The sequence below is a fragment of the Eumetopias jubatus genome, unplaced genomic scaffold (assembly GCF_037043125.1).
Source record: "Eumetopias jubatus isolate StellerSeaLion01/CBP00866 unplaced genomic scaffold, mEumJub1_p1.0 scaffold_9, whole genome shotgun sequence".
Lineage (NCBI taxonomy): Eukaryota > Metazoa > Chordata > Mammalia > Carnivora > Otariidae > Eumetopias > Eumetopias jubatus.
In genome coordinates this window covers 58071838-58090441 of record NW_028274815.1, presented here as the reverse complement: position 1 = coordinate 58090441, position 18604 = coordinate 58071838, and the positions used below count along the sequence as shown (strand labels likewise).

The 18604-nt window shown below is 34.7% G+C and overlaps 1 protein-coding gene across 5 annotated transcripts in view; it reads right to left on the bottom strand.

Annotated features, from left to right (window-relative positions):
* Positions 1–18604, bottom strand: part of VPS54 (VPS54 subunit of GARP complex) — a 90744-nt gene that overhangs the window by 60389 nt on the left and 11751 nt on the right. For 2 of the 5 annotated variants that reach the window (XR_003607616.2, XM_028093844.2), the window contains exons 2-4: positions 10671–10763; positions 9323–9478; positions 7339–7580 (exon numbers count right to left, since the gene is read on the bottom strand). Coding sequence is in view for 4 of the 5 variants with exons in the window: in XM_028093844.2 (XP_027949645.1) it covers positions 7339–7580; positions 9323–9458 (378 nt within the window). In the remaining variant the exon portion in view is untranslated. The remainder of the gene's footprint in view (positions 1–7338; positions 7581–9322; positions 9479–10670; positions 10764–18604) is intronic. The other 3 variants (XM_028093847.2, XM_028093845.2, XM_028093846.2) reach the window with 3 other exon arrangements.

The following is an 18604-nucleotide window of genomic DNA, read 5'->3' as shown; positions in this document are numbered from 1 at the left end:
GCCTGTGTATTAGTTGACACTGAGTCAAGAAAGAAAGAAAGAAACCCTACTCTGATATCAGATTAGATGGTCACTAACAACAATTTTATCTTTTCAGAGATACGATAAATAGGACACATAGGGAAAATGGAGTATGGAAAGGAAAAAACACTGAGCTAGTAGTGTTCAGAGTTCTAACAGCAACTGTGACAGGAACTACAAGATTGTCTTCCAACATGGCTGTACCATTTTGCAGTCATACCCACAGCGAATAAGAGTTCCTATCAGTCCACATTCTTGCCAGCATTTGGTGCCGTCAGTGTTCTGAATGTTTGTAATTTTGATAGATACATATTATCTCACTGTTGTTTTAATTTGCAATTCCCTAATGACATATGTTAAGCATCTTCTCCTATGCTTATTTGCCAGCTGAATGTCTTCCTTCATGAGATGCCTGTTCATATCTTTTGCGCATTTTTTTATTATGGCAAATACATATAACATATATGCCTTTAAACTTACCACTTAAAACTATTAGTGATGTTGACTATCATTCTATATACTTATTGGTCATTTTTACATCTTCTTTGGAAAAATGTCCACTCAAGTCCTTTTCCCATTTTTTAGTTGTGCTGTTCTTACTGCTGAGTTTTAAGAGTTATTTGTATATTTTGGATACCAATCCTTTATCATACAGTGTCTAGCCTGTATACATTCTTTTATTAGTGTCTTTCACAGAGAAGTTTTTAATTTTAACCAAGTCCAACTTCTCAATTTTTTGTTTCATGAATTGTGCTTTTGATGCCATTATCTAAAAAATTATCACCAAACTCAAAGTCATGTATTTTCTCCCATGTGATCTTCTACTTTTACAATTTTGCATTTTACATTTAGAGCTACAGTTCATTTTGTGCTAATTTCTGAGAAAGGTATGGGTAGTCTGTGTCTAGATTCTTTTTTCTTTCCTTTTTTTTGGGGGGGGCAGGTATATGTCTAGTTGTTCTAGTACCATTTACTCAAAAGACTACTGAGTTACTCTTGTACCTTTGTCAAAAATCAGTTGACTATATTTGTGTGGGTCTATTTCTGAGCTATTTTGTTGCTTTGATCTATATGTTGTCTATTCTTTCACCAATACCACACTGTCTATATTACTATTATAACTTCACAATAAGTCTTAAAGTCAATTAGTGTCAGTCCTGCAACTTTGTTCTTCAATACTTTGTTGGCTATTCTCTTTTCCCTTCCTATATAAACTTTGTAATCAGTTTCTTGGTATCTACAATCAAATTGCTGGATTTTAACTGGGATTGTGTTGAATCTATAGACCAAGCTGGGAAGAACAGACATGTTGACAATATTGAAGCTTCCTATTTACATACATGAAATCTCTCTCCATTTACTTAGATCTTCAACAATTCCTTTCATCAGTTTTGTAGTTATCCTCATACAGATCTTGCACATATTTTGGTAGATTTATACCTAAGTATTTTATTTTCTTTGGTGCTAAGGTAGATGGTGCTGTGTTAACTTCAAATTTTAATTGTACATCACTAGCATACAAGAAAGCAATTCACTTTTGTAATATTAACCTTGTATCCTGCAATCTGGTTATAACTGCTTATTGGTTCCAGAAGTTTCTTTTCTGATTCTTTGGGATTTTCTACATAGACAATCATGATATCTGTGAATAAAGACAGTTTTATTTCTTTCTTCCCAGTGTATATACCTTTTCTTTTCTTTTCTTGTCTTATTGCATAGTTAGGGATGTTCAAAAGGAATGGTGAGAAGGGACATCCTTATCTTGTTCCTGATCTCAGTGGGAAAGCATCTAGTTTCTCACAGTTGCAGGGTTTTTGTAGATGTTCTTTATCAAGTTGAACTTTCCCTATATTCCTAGTTTGCTGTGAGTTTTTATCATGAATGGGTACTGAGTTTTGTCAAATGTTTCCTCTATATCTACTGATATGAACATCATGATTTTTTTCTTCTTTATCTTGTTAATGTATGGATTACACAAATTGCTTTTTGAATACTGGATCAGCCTTGCATAACTGGAATAAATCCTACTTAGTTACGGTACAGAATTATTTTCATACATTATTGGGTTTGATTTTCCAATATTTTGTTAAGGATTTTTGCATCCATGTTCATGAGAGATAATAGTCTATAGTTTTCCTTTTTCATAATGTCTTTGTCTAATTTCAGTATTAGGTTAGTACTGCCTAAGAATAAGTTAGAAAGTATACCCTTTGCTTCTATTTTCTGGAAAAGATCATAAAGAACTGATATAACTTCTTGCCTAAATGGCTGGTATAATTCACCAGTGAACCCATCTGGCCCTGGTGTTTTCTATTTTGAAAGGTTATTATTGATTCAATTTCTTTAATGAGTATAGTTTTATTTGGAGTGTCTATTTCTCATGTGTAAGTTTTGGAATGTGTCTTCCAAGGAATTGATCTATTTCATCTAGGTTACAGAATTTGTGGGCATAGAGTTGTTCATAATATTCTTTTATTATCTTTTTAATGTCCATGAGATCATTAGTGATATGCCCTCTTTCATTTCTAATATTTGTAACTTAAGCCTTCTTTTTTGACCTTGCTAGACAGTTACCAATTTTATTGATCTTCTCAAAGAAGATCTCAATTTCACTGATTTCTGGTCTCATTTTTATTATTTCTTTTCTTCTGTTTTTTGTTTTGTTTTGTTTTGTTTTGTTTAGTATGGTTGACACACAATGTTACATTAGTTTCAGGTACACAACATAGTGATTCACATTCTACTTACTTTGGATTTAATTTGTTCTTTTTCTGGCCTCCTGTGGTGAAAGCTTAATTATTAATTTTAGATTTTTTTCTTTCCTAATATACGCATTCAATACTATTAAATTTCCCTCTAAGCAATACTTTCACTAACCCACACATTTGGATAAGCTTCTGCCAACATTTTAAGCTCACTGATTCTTTCCTCTGCCATTTCAAGTCTACTGATGAATCCATCAAAAGCATTCTTCATTCGTCAGTGTTTATTTCTAGCATTTCCTTTTGATTCTTTCTTATAGTTTCCATCTCTCTGCTTACATTACCCATCTATTCTTGCATGTTGTCTACCTTTTCTATTGGAGCCTTTAGCATACTAACCATAGTTATTTTAAATTCCCAGTCTGATAATTCCAAAAATGTTGCCATCTGAGTCTCATTCTACTACTTGCTCTCTTTAAACTGCAGGGATGGGGGGGGGGGGTGTTCTTCTTGTTTGTAGTATTTATTGTACCTTTTCTTGTTCCATGCCAGATATGATGTACTGGATAAAAGGAACTGAGGTAAACAGGTATTTAGTGTGAGGTTTTATATTTATCTGGCTAGGCATTAGACTGTATTTATTGTTTGCTGTAGCTGTAGGTGTTAGAGGCTAAAATTTCCTCTGGTCTGTAGGTGTTAGAGGCTAAAATTTTCTCTGGTGTCCTTGTTTTTGTCTCTCTTGCTGTCTTTACAAACTTCTTAAAGTCTGAGACATGCAGTTTTTTCACAGTTATATTCCCTTATTATTATACAGGTGCCCTATTTATATGGTGGTAAAATGTGGGAGGAGGGGAATCATTCCATAGACCCGTGATTAGGTTGTTGTCCTTTAGTGAGTTTGTGTCCCTGTGCTGTGACCTTCAAAAAGCTTCTAAGTTGTTGATTTTATTTGTTCAGATTTTTTCTTTCGAACAGTAGAAGCTTCCAGGTTCCCTACATGCTGAACCAGAAGTATTTTAAGTATTTTTAACTTTTTAAGAAACCACTCAACTGTTTTCCAAAAAGGTTGTACCACTTTAAATTCCCACCAACAGTGTATGAGAGTTCTAGTTTGCCACCAGGGCTGACAATGGGGTAAGGCAAGCAAGCAGCCACAATATTTAAGACGGCACCTACTCTTAGATCCTGGTGCCCTTCACATTTTATACCTTGGGCACCTCATCAGCCTCATCCTAGTACTGGCCCCATCCTTCACATCCTTAACAATTGAAAGAATATGTGTAGACATGCTATTGTTTTTTCCTTAAATATTTGGTAGAAATCAATAGTGATGCCATGTGGACCTGAGTTTTCTTCTTGGAAAGCTGTTTAACATCAATTTCTTTAATAACTAAAAGGCTATTCAAATTATCTATTTCTTCCCGAGAGAGATTTGGTAATTTGTGTCATTCAAGGAATTCGTCAGTTCATCTAACTTGCTGAATTTATTGGCATAAAGTTGTTCATAATATTTCATTATTAGTCTTTTAATTTCTGTAGAATCTGCAGTGATGTCATCACTTGTATGCTTATTATTGGTGATTATGTCTTTTCTCTTTTCTTCCTGAATCAGTATTGCTAACAATTTGTCCATTTTATTGATCTTCTCAAAGAATCAGCTTTAGGTTTCAATGATTTTTCTCTACTGTTTCTCTGTTTTCTATTTCACTGATTTTGACTTTGATGTTTCTTTCTTCTGTTTATTTTGTTTTAGATTTGTTCTTTTTGTAGCTTTTTAAGGTGAAAGTTGAGGTCACTGATTTGAAACTATTCTCCTTTTCTAATATATGCATTTACTGCTATAAATTATTCCCTAAGTACTGCTTGAGCAGCATGCCATAAATCCCAATATGTCATGTTTTCATTTCCATTTAGTTCAAATGTGGGGGTTAGGGACACCAATACCCCATAATCAAAAATCCAAGTATAACTTTTGACTCCCCAAACACTTAACTACTAATGGCCTACCGTGGACTGGAAGCCTGAACAGTAAAATAAACAGTTAATTAACACATATTTTGTATATTATACATATTACATACTACATTCTTAAAGTAAGCTAGAGAAAAGAAATTAATATTAAGGAAATCATAAGGAAGAGAAAATACATTTGCAGTACTATAACTGTATTTATTGAAAAAAATCTGCATATAAGTAGATCTGTGTGGTTCAAACCCACGTTGTTCAAGGGTCAATGGTTCTAATTTCCTTTTCCTCTTTTTTTTTTTTTTGGAGCTCAAAGCGGGGCTTAAACTCATGATCAAGACCTGAGCTGAGATTAAGAGTCAGACACTTAACCGACTGAGCCATCCAGGTGCCTCTCCTTTTCCTCCTTGACCCACGTTTTATTTAGAAGTATAGATTTTGGTTTCCAAATATTTGCGGATTTCCCACATACTCTGCTGTTAATAATTTCTAATTTAATTCTATTGTGGTCAGAAAATAGACTTTGTATGACTTGAAGCCTTTTAAATGTATTAAACATTTGTTTTATGGCCCAGATTGTAGTCTAGCTTGATAAATGTTCCATGAGCACTTCAGGAAAAAATGTATTCTCCTGTGTTGGGTGGAATGTTCTTTCAATGTGTTCTTTCAAGTTAAGTCAGGTTAATTGACAGTGCTGTTTAAGTCTACCATATATTCACTGGTTTTCTATTTGTTTGTTCTATTGTTTGAGAGACAAGTATTGAAATCTCCAACCATAATTGTGAATTCATCTATTTCCTCCATAAAGTTCCCAGTTTTTGCTTCATGCATTTTGAAGCTATGTTTTTACAGACATAAATGTTTAGAAATACTAATCTTCTTAACCTAACACTTTTATCATTATAAAATAACCTTCTTTAGTAACAGTTTTTGCTCTGAAATCTACTTTGATTGATATTAATATAGTCATTCCAGCTTCCTTTTGACTGGTGTGAGCCTGGTGTATCTTTTTCCATCCTTTTAAGTGTTTTGTGTCTCTGTATTTAAAGTGCATGTCTTATAGATAGCATACAGCTCGGTCTTGCTTCTTCATCCAATCTCACAATTTCTAACTTGTAACTGGGGTGCTTAAACATTTACATTTAATGTACTAATAGGGTTAGGTTTAAGTCTATCATCCTGATGTTTATTTTTTTCGGTCTCATCTATTCTTTGCTCCTTTTTTATTCTTTTTCTATCTTTGTTTAGATTGAGAATTTTTTTTTATTTCATGTTATCTCTTCTGTTGGCTTTTTAGCTATAACTGTTATTTTAGTGGTTGCTTTAGGGTTTATTGCTTATAACCCTTGTTAGAAATATAAGCTTTATAATGGAGGGAACTGGTATATTTTGGTCTCTGTTGTATCCCTAGTATTTCGAACAGTGCCTGGCACATGGAAGGCATTCAATAAATATTTGACCAAGAAATGGATAAATGGAAAAGCCAAATTGTAGGTTATGAGGCATAAGATTAGAAAAAGAAGGCATACTAAAGCTCATTTACCTAACAACATCCAGACAGATGTGATTACTGAAAACAGAACACAAAAACTCTAGACAGCATATAACAATATACATTATATAAAAGTAAATAATATTTACAGGTTCTGTACAAAAATATTAGGTAGTACTAAAAATGAACCAAATACTGCATAGTACCAATGCCAATAATATAACCATATTTAGCCTATTTCCAAATCATAAAAGAACAAAGTAATCAAAGGAAACAAAGTTATTAGCTAAATGCAAATTGGGTTTGCTAATGAAAAAAGTATAAAAAGGGGTATTAGAAAAACATAAATAATTATCCCCTATACAAACTTCCAGATGTAATATAAAGCATAGTCACTGTAGTTAATAATACTGCACTGAATATTGGAAAGTTGTGAGGAGAATAGATTTTAAAAATCCTCATCAGAGGAAGAAAAAAATTCTTGTTAAGTATGTATGGTGATGGATGTTAACTAGCCTTATTATGGTGATCATTTTGCAATATATATATAAATATCAAATCATTATGTTGTACACCTGAAATTATATGTCAATTACACCTCAGTAAAGAAAAAAATTTTAATATCCCCTTTAAAAATGAGTTTTTTTAGGTCCAAAATGGTAACCAAAATTATATTGATAATACTCACTAAAAATCAGTAACAAGCCTTCTTAAACTAAGCAATACATTCAGTTCTTGCTCAGAACTGAGTTTAGAGTAAAATATTATGTCTAAAGATATTAAGACTATCTACTAAAGCTAGCATGCTCTATAAATTTTCTGTGGTAAATGAGAGACACAGAAACAGTTCTACTCTGCTCATTTCTTAAACCTCACAAACCATCTGGGTTTTATTGGCCTAACTGAACAATTTTCTCCTTGGTAGGTAGGGTGGATTTCATGAGGAATCTTAGCACTACTAGTAAAGTGCAATTCTGAAAAATCACTACAGTAAGAGAAATATATTTACATATATCTAAGAAATGAATTAAATACAAACCAGGACAGTAGAATGTATATAGACAGAAAAGAATACTATAGCCTCATCAAAGACTATTGGTCAAAAATCTACAATAAATCAAACTAAAGATCTTTCTATTCCTTTTGATTAGGTATTACCTGAGAGATTTCCTGTTGATAAACTGTAAAATGTTCCTTGCTGATCTGTGGGAGGTAGAATGAAGGTATGACTTCAGTGTCCACAAAGTCCAATCCCCATGTTTTTGTGAAGAAGTCAGATTCTCTTTTTGCTAATCTAGGATCATTTAATGCTGCTGGGAGGTTTACTTTGGAATGATATATAGTCCATCTATGTTGATCTGTAACTAGAGATGGGACAACACATAAACTATTTGAATCACCTGCAAAAAGCAAACAAGAGAACTCTGTAGACTAAGTTCTACATTTGAAAGTACATCCTAGAAAAATAAAAATGCTTAGTTTCTACTCTATAGAGTAGAAACAACTCTTCTGTAACAAACATTTTAATGAAAATCAATCTGATTAATAACCTTCAGCTTTCAGCATCAATTGCAAAGGGAAGGAAAAACATAAATAAAATAAAGAATATGCAAAATTTGAGAGTTATAGTTGCAGGTTAGGGTGGATGGTAAAGAAAGTCTTTCATTAATTCCCTTCCTTAATGTACAATTTCTCTTTCCTTTTTCAACATCAAAATTCTTCTTCCTTTCTATTGTATATCTTCTATCCTTTAATACTCCAGATTTTTCACAAATACCTTTTTTCTCTTGTATTAAGGCAGACATGCCAGGTTCTAATACCCTTTGTCTGGCTTATAAACAGATGACAGAAATGCTGCTGTGGCATCAACCATACAGGAAAGAAAAATATATAGTCAATTCTTGTTATTCATTCTTGTATTCAGGTTGTTCTATAAAGTCACTGTAACAATTAGCAAATACTGAACCACTGTTCCTAGGGGAAATACAGGGTTAGGTACCTTCAAGCCCCTGGGTCACAACATTTTCATCAACCGACCAATACAGAATCTTATTCTGTGTATGTTTCTGTTTAAAGACACCTTATTAAATATATATTGTTCATTCATTAACACTGAACCCATGGCTTACACTACTTTAACTCATAACTCACATCTGAATGAATTTTCTTCATAAGACACATACATTGCAGTCTTTTTGTACTTAGAAACACTAGAAAGCTCTCCAGCACTACATTTGGGAGACATTTTAAACAGCAGTATCACCAATAAAAATCTCAAAAATGCAAAAAAATGTGGCACTAAATAGACCACACAAAGGACACTTGTTTAGAGCATGAGAGCTAAAACAAGAAGGCAGAGCGTTGTCTTGTTCAACCTTAGCTAGGGACATGTGCATCAGGCAATTCAAATTTTTCATTCTTCTGCATATGGCTGCAAATGATCACAAAAGTACCACAAGTATTGATTTTGGAGTTACAAGTAAGTTTTAGGGAGTAGGCAAATTTGCAAACATGGAATTCATAAATAATGAGGCTTTACTATACTGTGTCTAACTAAAAAGCTTTAAATCAGTAGTTTCATTTTCAAAACTTTTTTTTTTCAGTTTAGCAAGTAACTTCTTCTATGGAAATGCATGAAAAGAACTATATTCCAATTTCCTAATCAACTTACTTCCAAATTACCTCTTTAGTTTAACACTATAAAATTTACTCTTTCAGATACAGCCGACCCTTGAACAATGGAAGGGTTAGAGACACAGACCATCCCCTCTCTGTGAAGTCAAAAATCCACATATTTAAACTCTCCCCAAAGGTTACTGATAGCTTACACTTGACTAGAAGCCCTTTCAAAGACTTAGTCAATTAACACATATTCTGTATGTTATATATATTATATACTGCATTCTTACATGAAAGTAAGCTAGAGGAAAGAAAATGTTACTAAGAAAACCATAAGGAAGAGAAAATACATTTATAGTACTGTATTTATTAAAAAAACAAAAGCTGCATATAAGTGGGCCCATGCAGTTCAAACCCATGCTGTTCAAGAGTCAAATGTATATGGAATCTGACTACTCATTTAAAGATAATACAAATCCTCAGTAAAAATCCTTAAGAACAACAACAGTAACAAAGGCATTACCTGTGGGTTCCTTGGGACATACATCTGGCAGTGACTGCACAGGTCGAATGTGTTTTGTTGGGTCTACCTCTTTTTTAAAGAAAACATCACTGCTGCTTCCTTGAGGCACTGGTGAAGAACTGTGGCTTGAAGCCATTGCATAAAATCACCACTCAACTGAAAACAAGTAACAAGTAATAATCAAGCATTTAACACAAATCAAAATTCATCTTTAAGTATTATGTGTGCCTCAAACTTCCTTTGAAAAAGACACCTTATCCAAAATCCCTCAAGGTGTAAGTACACAATTTGAATACTCACTATTAACTGTAAGAGTCACTCATAATATTTATTTAGTTTACTAAGAAAGTTATTTGTCCTTGTTTGAAAAGTATTCTCCCCGAAGTGAAATATCCTTAGTCTTTTATCCAAAGTGGAAAATAGATATCAAAGCTGTAACCAATATAAAGATGAAAACATCCATTCGTTCAACAAGTATACAGTAATTATGCATTATAGCAAAATGGATAAGTGAGTGGGCTTTTGAAGTCTCACTGCCTGGCTTCTTCACTTAACCAGCAGTATAACCTTGAGGAAATTTACTTAACCTCTGTGTGCCTTACCTCATCTGTAAAAATGGAGAAGAGATCCCATTTCATAAAAATTTTGTAAGATTAAATGGAAGGGATATATGTAAAGCATTTAAAACAATGCTCATCTCAAAGTTAGTGTTCATAAATGTTAGTTATCATTATGATGATTATTACTATGTGGACTGTCACTATATTAAATGATTATAAAAGAAGTAGGATTCTTCAAGGTGCCTACAATTACATTAAGTAATCAAAACAATCCAAACACTAAGGAAAATACAAGTTAACCTATGTCTACATTTTTTAGTAAGTCCTAAAAGAATTTGTGGGGCAAAACAACATAATATAGGCTACAGTGTCAGGTAAAACTTTACAAATGAAGCAGTACATAACCTGGATACTGAAGAACATATATTATTCTATTACTGGAGGGTAGATAATATTATGCTGCAGAGTATATCTATCAAATAGCAGGTATTCAATAAACATTTTTCAACAAAGGAATAAATATAAATAAACATAAACAGAAGTTTATGGCTGAAAGGGAACTTAGAGATCACCTAGTCTAAATGCAAAGCCCTGAAAGACTAGGTGGCTTACAAAGACACATGTGTTTTAACAAATTAAAAAAAAAAGAAGAAAAAAAAGCCTCATAAGGAATTCTGGTGAATACAGTAAGAGTAAGAAATAAAGAGCAGAGACATAAGGCTAAGAACGGTGACAAAAAGTTCATCTACTCTAACTCCCCTCTAGTTTAGCAGAAAGCTAAAACTTACATTTCCCAGACTTCTTTGAATATCTGTCACAGTCCTCCTAATGCAAAGGAAACACATCCAATTACACCACTCACTGAGACCATAAGAAACAAGCTGTTAAGAAAATGCACAAAGATAAATAACTTCCTCAAGGTCCCTGAACAGAAAGCAAACAATACCATACAAAAAGGTTAAGGGACATGGAATAATCATAAGACGATGAGGAAACTGACATGGCTAGAGTAAAATGTTTGCATTGGAAAGTACTAACAAATCATATTTTATTTACATACACAGACACACAGAGTATGGCCAAATGAATTAGTCAGGGCCTTGGTTTGCAAGGCATCACTGGCCTGTTGCATTTACATCCATTCACATTAAGTGTATGGTTGTTTCTGTATAAAAGCATCATATATTTGAAAGAGAAAAAATATCTAAAGGATAGGAAATACTGTATAATACATAATCCTGTATAGTAAATGTTTAGTAAGGACAATTCTAAATTTAACATTAAATCTCTTTAACTTTTGTATTAATTTTATCAAATAAAATGGCTAAACTAAAAACATTTTGACATTTTAAAGAGGGAAACTACAAATATTTGGAAAATCTATTTATGTTGAACGCCCACTGCTTGATGTCGGATAAATTGAATATTGATTCCAACAATAGTACACTACTATTTCAATTTATTCTTTTTACCATCATGTCAGCAAGAAGAAATCCTAAGTGCCATCTCAGGAAGCCAGAAATACTTGAGGAGATGGGGACTTCAATAAAAACATTTCTAGACTCCTAAGGGGGGGTCACCTTATTTATTCCTTAAAGAATGTGAATTGGGAATATATGATGATTTTGTTTTTTTTCCTATACCTCTCCTAATTCTTATGAAAAGAGGGAAAATCTCTAGCTATAAAGAGATTATGTAAAATTAGGGGACTGCCTATATAGGTGAGTCCCAATTTTAAACCATTTCACTCTCCATTTCCTTCAACCATCCTAAGTTTATTAAGATTTCCTAACAGTAAGAACCAAACTTTGTATTTATGACCACATAAGTATGGTGCAGATACTTGGTATGTGCAATCATTGGTAATAAAACATTACGGATTTATTCATAAGGCATGGATGCATAAACAAATAGAGCAAATCCCCATGGCCTCTAAACCAAACAATTTGAGCAAAAAAAGTAATCTTTCATTGAAAAGCTAAAGAACAGAAATGATGAAGCATCCTAGCAAGAAAGTTTCAGTGTAACCTAAGAATAGTTCATCTACCCAGAAAAAAAAAAATTAGCAAAAATAAAAACAAAAAACACAGAATAAGGGAAAAGGAAATCTCTAAGCACTAAATGCAGGTAACCTCTGATTTTTAATGCTCTACCATTCTTCACATGATAATCTTTTCATGACTGTAACAATACCATACTCAACTATTATCTTCTCTTGAAGCTTCTGGTTTCTCACACTTAGTTACCCTCTACGTATTTTTTTTTAAAGATTTTATTTATTTATGAGAGAGAGAGAGAGAGAGAGAGAACACATGCTAGCGCAAGCCGGTGGGGGGGGGGGGAGGGCAGAGGGAGAGGGAGAAGCAGACTCCCTGCTGAGCAGGAAGCCCCATGACAGGGAGCTCAATCCCAGACCCTGCGGATCATGACTTGAGCCAAAGGCAAACGCTTAACTGACGGAGCCACCCAGGCGCCTCTATGTATTTCTATTTTGCAATAATCATACTGAAATTTTGGTCTTTATATAGGTCTTCTCTTAGGCTATGAACTTCCTTATGTTTCCATTTCCCTGTGTATTCTACGTTCCTAATGCAGGTCTGGCATACAGATAGTATATAATAAATACTTTAAAGATTAATTAAAATGGGTGGTGTGTAGAACAGATCAGAAGAGAGATGTTAGTTAGACAGCTACCGATAATCCTTAAGTGAATAGATAAGAGCATGCAGGGGTATGGGATGATAAGGAAAGAAACACATTCATTACAAAAGAATTTCCAAGGATGAGTAAAATCAGAAGCATGTGACTGTCTTTCTCCTAGCTCAAAGTATCTTTTTATGTTAAAAGCTAAGTTAAAAGTTTCTAAGGATTTGTAAAAAAGGACAAAGGATCAAGTTAAAGGGGCTCTCACTGGCCACATGGGGGACAATTTGAGCACTCAAAAAAAAAAAAGAAAGCAACCTACTTGAGCTTAATCTACTAGATAAATAAAAATTAGCAAATACAGAGTGACACGTAGGGGAAGAGAAGAGATGAGGAAAAGGGGGTGGACTGGGATAAAGAAAGGAAATGTCTTCTTTACAAAAGAAAGCCAGTAATAAATGTAGAAAGAATGATTCAATTAGAAAATCACCATTTTGTAACCCCAACGTAAAAACCAATTCAGGCAAAAATCACTGATGGATGCTAAAGTTATTAGGTGAAAGGTTGTTCAGAAAGAGAAACTCACCTGGTGCCAAAGTGACCCCCACAGATTACCTAGCAATGCAAAGGGGAAAATATATCTTAAAAATCTGGCTGTCACTACCTTAACTAAATCATTAAACTTGGTATCATTGATAATAGTGACAACTTAATATTATGTGATTCATGAAATGATGATATAAAATAAACGCCATCACCTATGAGGCATTCTCACCAAAAATGCTTAAACCAATCTAATTAAGCCTCTAGACCGGGGTTAAGCTTTTTTGTCCTGTGGATTCCTTGGCAATCTGGTGAAGTCTACGGACCCCTTCCCAGAATAATGTTTATAATGCATAAAATACATTAGAGATTACAATGGACAACTGTACTTAAACTTTTTAAGATGCAATATAGTAATTTTTTGCTTCTCAATTAAAATCTTAATTTCTAAGCAATAAGTGAACATAAATATTTCAAGGTACCTGCAACAAATTAACGTGACATGAAAATATTTGAAATTTCTACTGGTAACAAAGTCACAGGTAGTGCTAACACCCCTGTGAAGGATTATCTACATTCATAATTAAAGGAAATGCTAAAATCCAGTTAAAGCAGGGTTTCTCCACTATGGCACCACTGCCAGTTTGAGCTGAATAATTGTTATTGGTTGTCCACTTGATGCCAATAGCATCCTCCTCTCCTCCCCCCCAACACATAGTTATGACAACCAAAAATGTGTCCAGACAAAGCCAAACATGCTGGAATGGGAGAAAAGAGGGGAGAGGATAAAATCACCCACGTGAGAACCACCGAGTGAAATAAAGATGATCATCTGATGAATGAACATATGGACTGATCTAAGGTGCTAGTATCAATTCTTAAAATGAGTATTAATAAAGGTTCATTTCTTTTTTTCCTTAGCTAAAAGAAAAGAATAATCCTTAAACTGGGTGAAACCTAACAAAGGACTTTGGACTTGATCCACAAGACTGGTGAGTCATTATAGACTTTAATCCGTCACTCTAGGAGATTATCAGTAGAGAGGGCCAAGTACAGAAACTAAGAGGACTTGAACATTTCTGAAGAAATGAAAGAAAGATATAGGGTTACCTAGGTAGCTCAGTCAGTTAAGCATCTGACCCTTGATTTTGGCTTAGGTCATGATCTCGGGGTCAGGCTCTGCTTCTCTCCTTCTCCCTTTGCACCCCCCCCACCACTGTGTGCATGAGTGTGCCTGTTTTCTTTCTCTCTCTCTCTCAAATAAATAAATAAATCCTTAAAAAGGAGGGGCAGGGCACCTGGGTAGCTAAGTCAGTTAGGCATCTGACTGTTGATTTTCACTGGGGTCATGGTCTCAGGGTTGTGGGATCAAGACCCGTGTTGGGCTCCATGCTTGTGCACGGAGTCCGCTTAGGATTCTCTTTCTTCCGGGATACCTGGGTGGCTCAGTCGGTTGGGCGGCTGCCTTCGGCTCAGGTCATGATCCTGGAGTCCCGGGATCGAGTCCCGCATCGGGCTCCCTGCTCGACGGGGAGTCTGCTTCTCCCTCTGACCCTCTTCCCTCTCGTGCTCTCTCTCATTCTCTCTCTCTCAAATAAATAAATAAAATCTTAAAAAAAAAAAGATTCTCTTTCTCCCTTTGCCTCTGCCCCTCCCGCTACTCATGCTCTTTCTCTCTAAAAATAAATACAATCTTTAAAAAAGAAAAGCTTGTGATAAAGAAGGAACGTACAAGAAGGTGAGAGAAATACCAATTCAGAATTCACAAATAAAAGGAAAAAAAAAACATCATTTAGATTTGGCAACTAGGCAGTGACCAGTCACATCAGAAACAATGTCAAGTCCAACAGTGGGGGTGGATGCCAGACTGCAAATGTTGGAGTGGAACCCACAGCTATATGATCAACTAATCTTTGACAAAGCAGGAAAGAATATCGAAGAGAAAAAAGGCAGTCTTTTCAATAAATGGTGTTGGAAAAAGTGGACAGCAACATGCAGAAGAATGAAACTGTACCACTTTCTTACACCATACACAAAAATGAATACAAAATGAAAGACCTAAATGTGAGATAGGAATCCATCAAAATCCTAGAGGAGAACACAGGCAGCAACCTCTTCAACCTTGGCCGCAGCAACTTCTCGCTAGACATGCCTCTAAAGGCAAGGGAAACAAAAGCAAAAATGAACTATTGGGACTTAATCAGAATAAAAAGCTTCCGCACAGCAATGGAAACAGTCAACAAAAGTAAAAGTCTACCTACTGAATGGGAGAAGATATCTGCAAATGTCTTATCAGATAAAGGGCTAGTATCCAAAATCTATAAAGAACTGATCAAATTCAACATCCCAAAAATAAAGAATCCAGTTAAGAAATGGGCAGAAGACATACACAGACATTTCTTCAAACAAGACATACAAATGGCTAACAAACACATGAAAAAGTGCTCAACATCACTTGTCATCAGGGAAATACAAATCAAAACCACAATGAGATACCACCTCACACTGGTCAGAATGGCTAAAATTAACAACTCAGGAAACAACAAATGTTGGCAAGGATGTGGAGAAAGGGGAGCCCTTCTACTCTGCTAGTGGGAATGCAAACTGGTACAGCACTCTGGAAAACAGTATGGAGGTTCCTACAAAAAGTTAAAAATAGAACTACCCTACGACCCAGCAATTGCACTACTAGGTATTTATCCAAAGGATACAAAAATAGTGATTAGAAGGGACATATGCACCCCAATGCTTATAGCAGCAAACATGGAAAGAGCCCAAGTGTCCAACAACTAATGAACGGATAAGGAAGTTATAGCCAAACATGGGAAGAGCCCAAGTGTCTAACAACTAATGAATAGATAAAGAAGATGTGGTGTATATATACAGTGGAATACTACTCAGCCATCAAAAAGAATAAAATCTTGCCATTTGCAACGACATGGACAGAACGAGAAAGTATTATGTTAGGCAAAATAAGTCAGTCAGAGAAAGACAAATACCATATGATTTCACTCATATGTGGAATTTAAGAAACAAAACAGATGAACAAAGGGGAAGGGAAGGATAACTAAAATAAGATAAAGACAGAGAGGGAGGCAAACCATAAGACACTCCTAAATATAGGGACAAAGTGAGGGTTGCTGGAGGGGAGGTGAATAGAGGGATGGGGTAATTGGATGATGGGCATTAAGGAGGGCACTTGATGTAATGAGCACTGGGTTTTACATGCAACTGATGAATCACTAAATTGTACCCCTGAAACTAATACTACACTGTATGTGAACTCATTTGAATTTAAATAAAATCTTGAAAGAAAAAAAAAGCTGGAGTGGAATAGGTAGGGAAATTAAAAGACAATGGCTATACTTTCAAGAGACTCAATTATGAGATTACAAAACAGAATATATAGTAAAATCCAATTTGATATAAAAACGTTATATAGCTCCCTATATATACACATAATGTATTAAAAGGTATACAACAAAATATTAATTATCTGCTTAGTGGCATTACAAGCCTTTCCTGACCACCATATCTAAGCATATCCTCTCCCTTCCCTTCCCCTCATCCAACACCCACACCCTGATTCTCTATCACTAGCATTATAGTTTGTGATCTTTATAGTACTTGCTCAAATTATAATTATTTACCTGTTAATTTTCTGTCTCCCCCACTATACTGAAGACTTATATTTGTTTCATTCACCTTCCTATACTACACTTAACAGAGTCTAAGCAATTGATAAAAGGCCTGAAAGTTCAATGAATGAATGACAAGGGAATGAATATCATGGATAAAGAGGTAATAAGCACAAATAAGCCACTAACAATGTCTTATGTAAGTTCATGTACATTCAAAACAATTTAAAACATACAAAGTCAAAAATACATTATCTTGTTTGTACATTACCTGACTTTCTAAAATTATATTCTAGATTCTCTACATTCTTGTAATACAGTGTATATAATATACTTAAGAAAACGGGCCATAAAATGAGTTAGATATCTATTATTTATTAGTTGTGTGACCTGGACAACTTTACCTTCCTATTTCCTCATTTGTAAATGGGAGAACAACAGTATCTTTCTCACAGGAATGTTGTAAAACTTAAATGAAATATAACTTACATAACCTATGTAAACTCATGGCACAATACTTGGCACAGAGGAGACATTCAATAAAAAACTGCAACTACTACTATTTATTATTTTATTATTATAAATATCTTAAGTATTAACATTTGGACTATGCCATACAAAGTTTTAAAATCAATTTTAAACTTTAGGTTCCTGAGCCTCCTCTATTGGTGTCCTTTGCTTGAGTGCCCCTAGTTTGTGGGAAGAGGAGGCAACAAACTTACATGGGCAGATATAATTAACTATCAGAAAAGTCGCCAAAGAATAGAACAGTGGTCCTCAAAGCCATACTAGTAAAAGGAGAGAAAAAATATTAGAAAATGATGTTGAACCTAGAAAACGCGTGGTCTAGAACAGAAGCAAGTTTAATGACAAATACCACGCAAGAGAGGAAGGAGGAGGGAAGGAAGACAAAGAGGCGAGAAATAATGATTTAGAAAACATCTGGATAAAGGTCAAAGTTGAATCCATGGGAGTAGAGTGGATGAAATAAAAATTACAATCTGAGTTGGAGGGGACTTTAAAAGATATCTGGCTCAACTTTCTACCTAATTTATGAATCTTTTCTACAAGGGGTCTTTTTCGCCTCCATTTGAAAACTTTTAACAGTGGAGAACTGACTACTTCAAAAGCAGATTATTACTGTAAAATACCATAATTGCTTTAGGAAAAAAATTCCTTCCTGTATGTACAGAATCCTGCCTCCCTGAATTTTCCATTGCTATTCCCAGTTCAATTACATTATAGGAATAAAAGAAAATACTTCTAGTCATAGGAAGATAATATTGCAAAGAAAAAGTGCGAAAAAAAAAAGAGGGCTAATGAGAGCTCAGAGAAAGGGATAAGGCAAATACATTTACAAGGAAAGGAGAAAGAAATCAGAAATACCATCCTTACAGAAGCAAGGGAGAAGTGTCCAGGAAGAGTGTGTGAACAGTAGTGTCAACATGATGCAGAGAAAGAGGTCAAGGTTACTAACTTCAGTAAGGATACTGAATTAGGACAGTGGTTGGGGCAGAAGCCATACCCCAAGATGTTAAGTGTTGAAGTAATAAAGGCAACAAGATCAACACCTCTTTGGTGGTGAAAGAAAAGTGACTAAGAATTGAGCAAGAATTTTTTAGGCCATGGGAGACCTGAGCGTTATCTGTAGGCCAACAGCAAGAAACCAGCAGAAGGATGAGATTAAAAAGGAAAAAGAAAAGGTACTGGAGAGAGAAGATGGAGGGAGAAAGAGGAGTTAGATATACATAGGGATCGGGGATATGGCAGTGAAGGCAGAGAGAGAGAATCATCACACCTGGGGACTATGAGGCACCTTAACACTAATGCCCCAATTGAGAAAGACAGGACTTTGTCAGGCAACAGTGAGAAAATGAGCAAGCTGATACAGAAAAGTT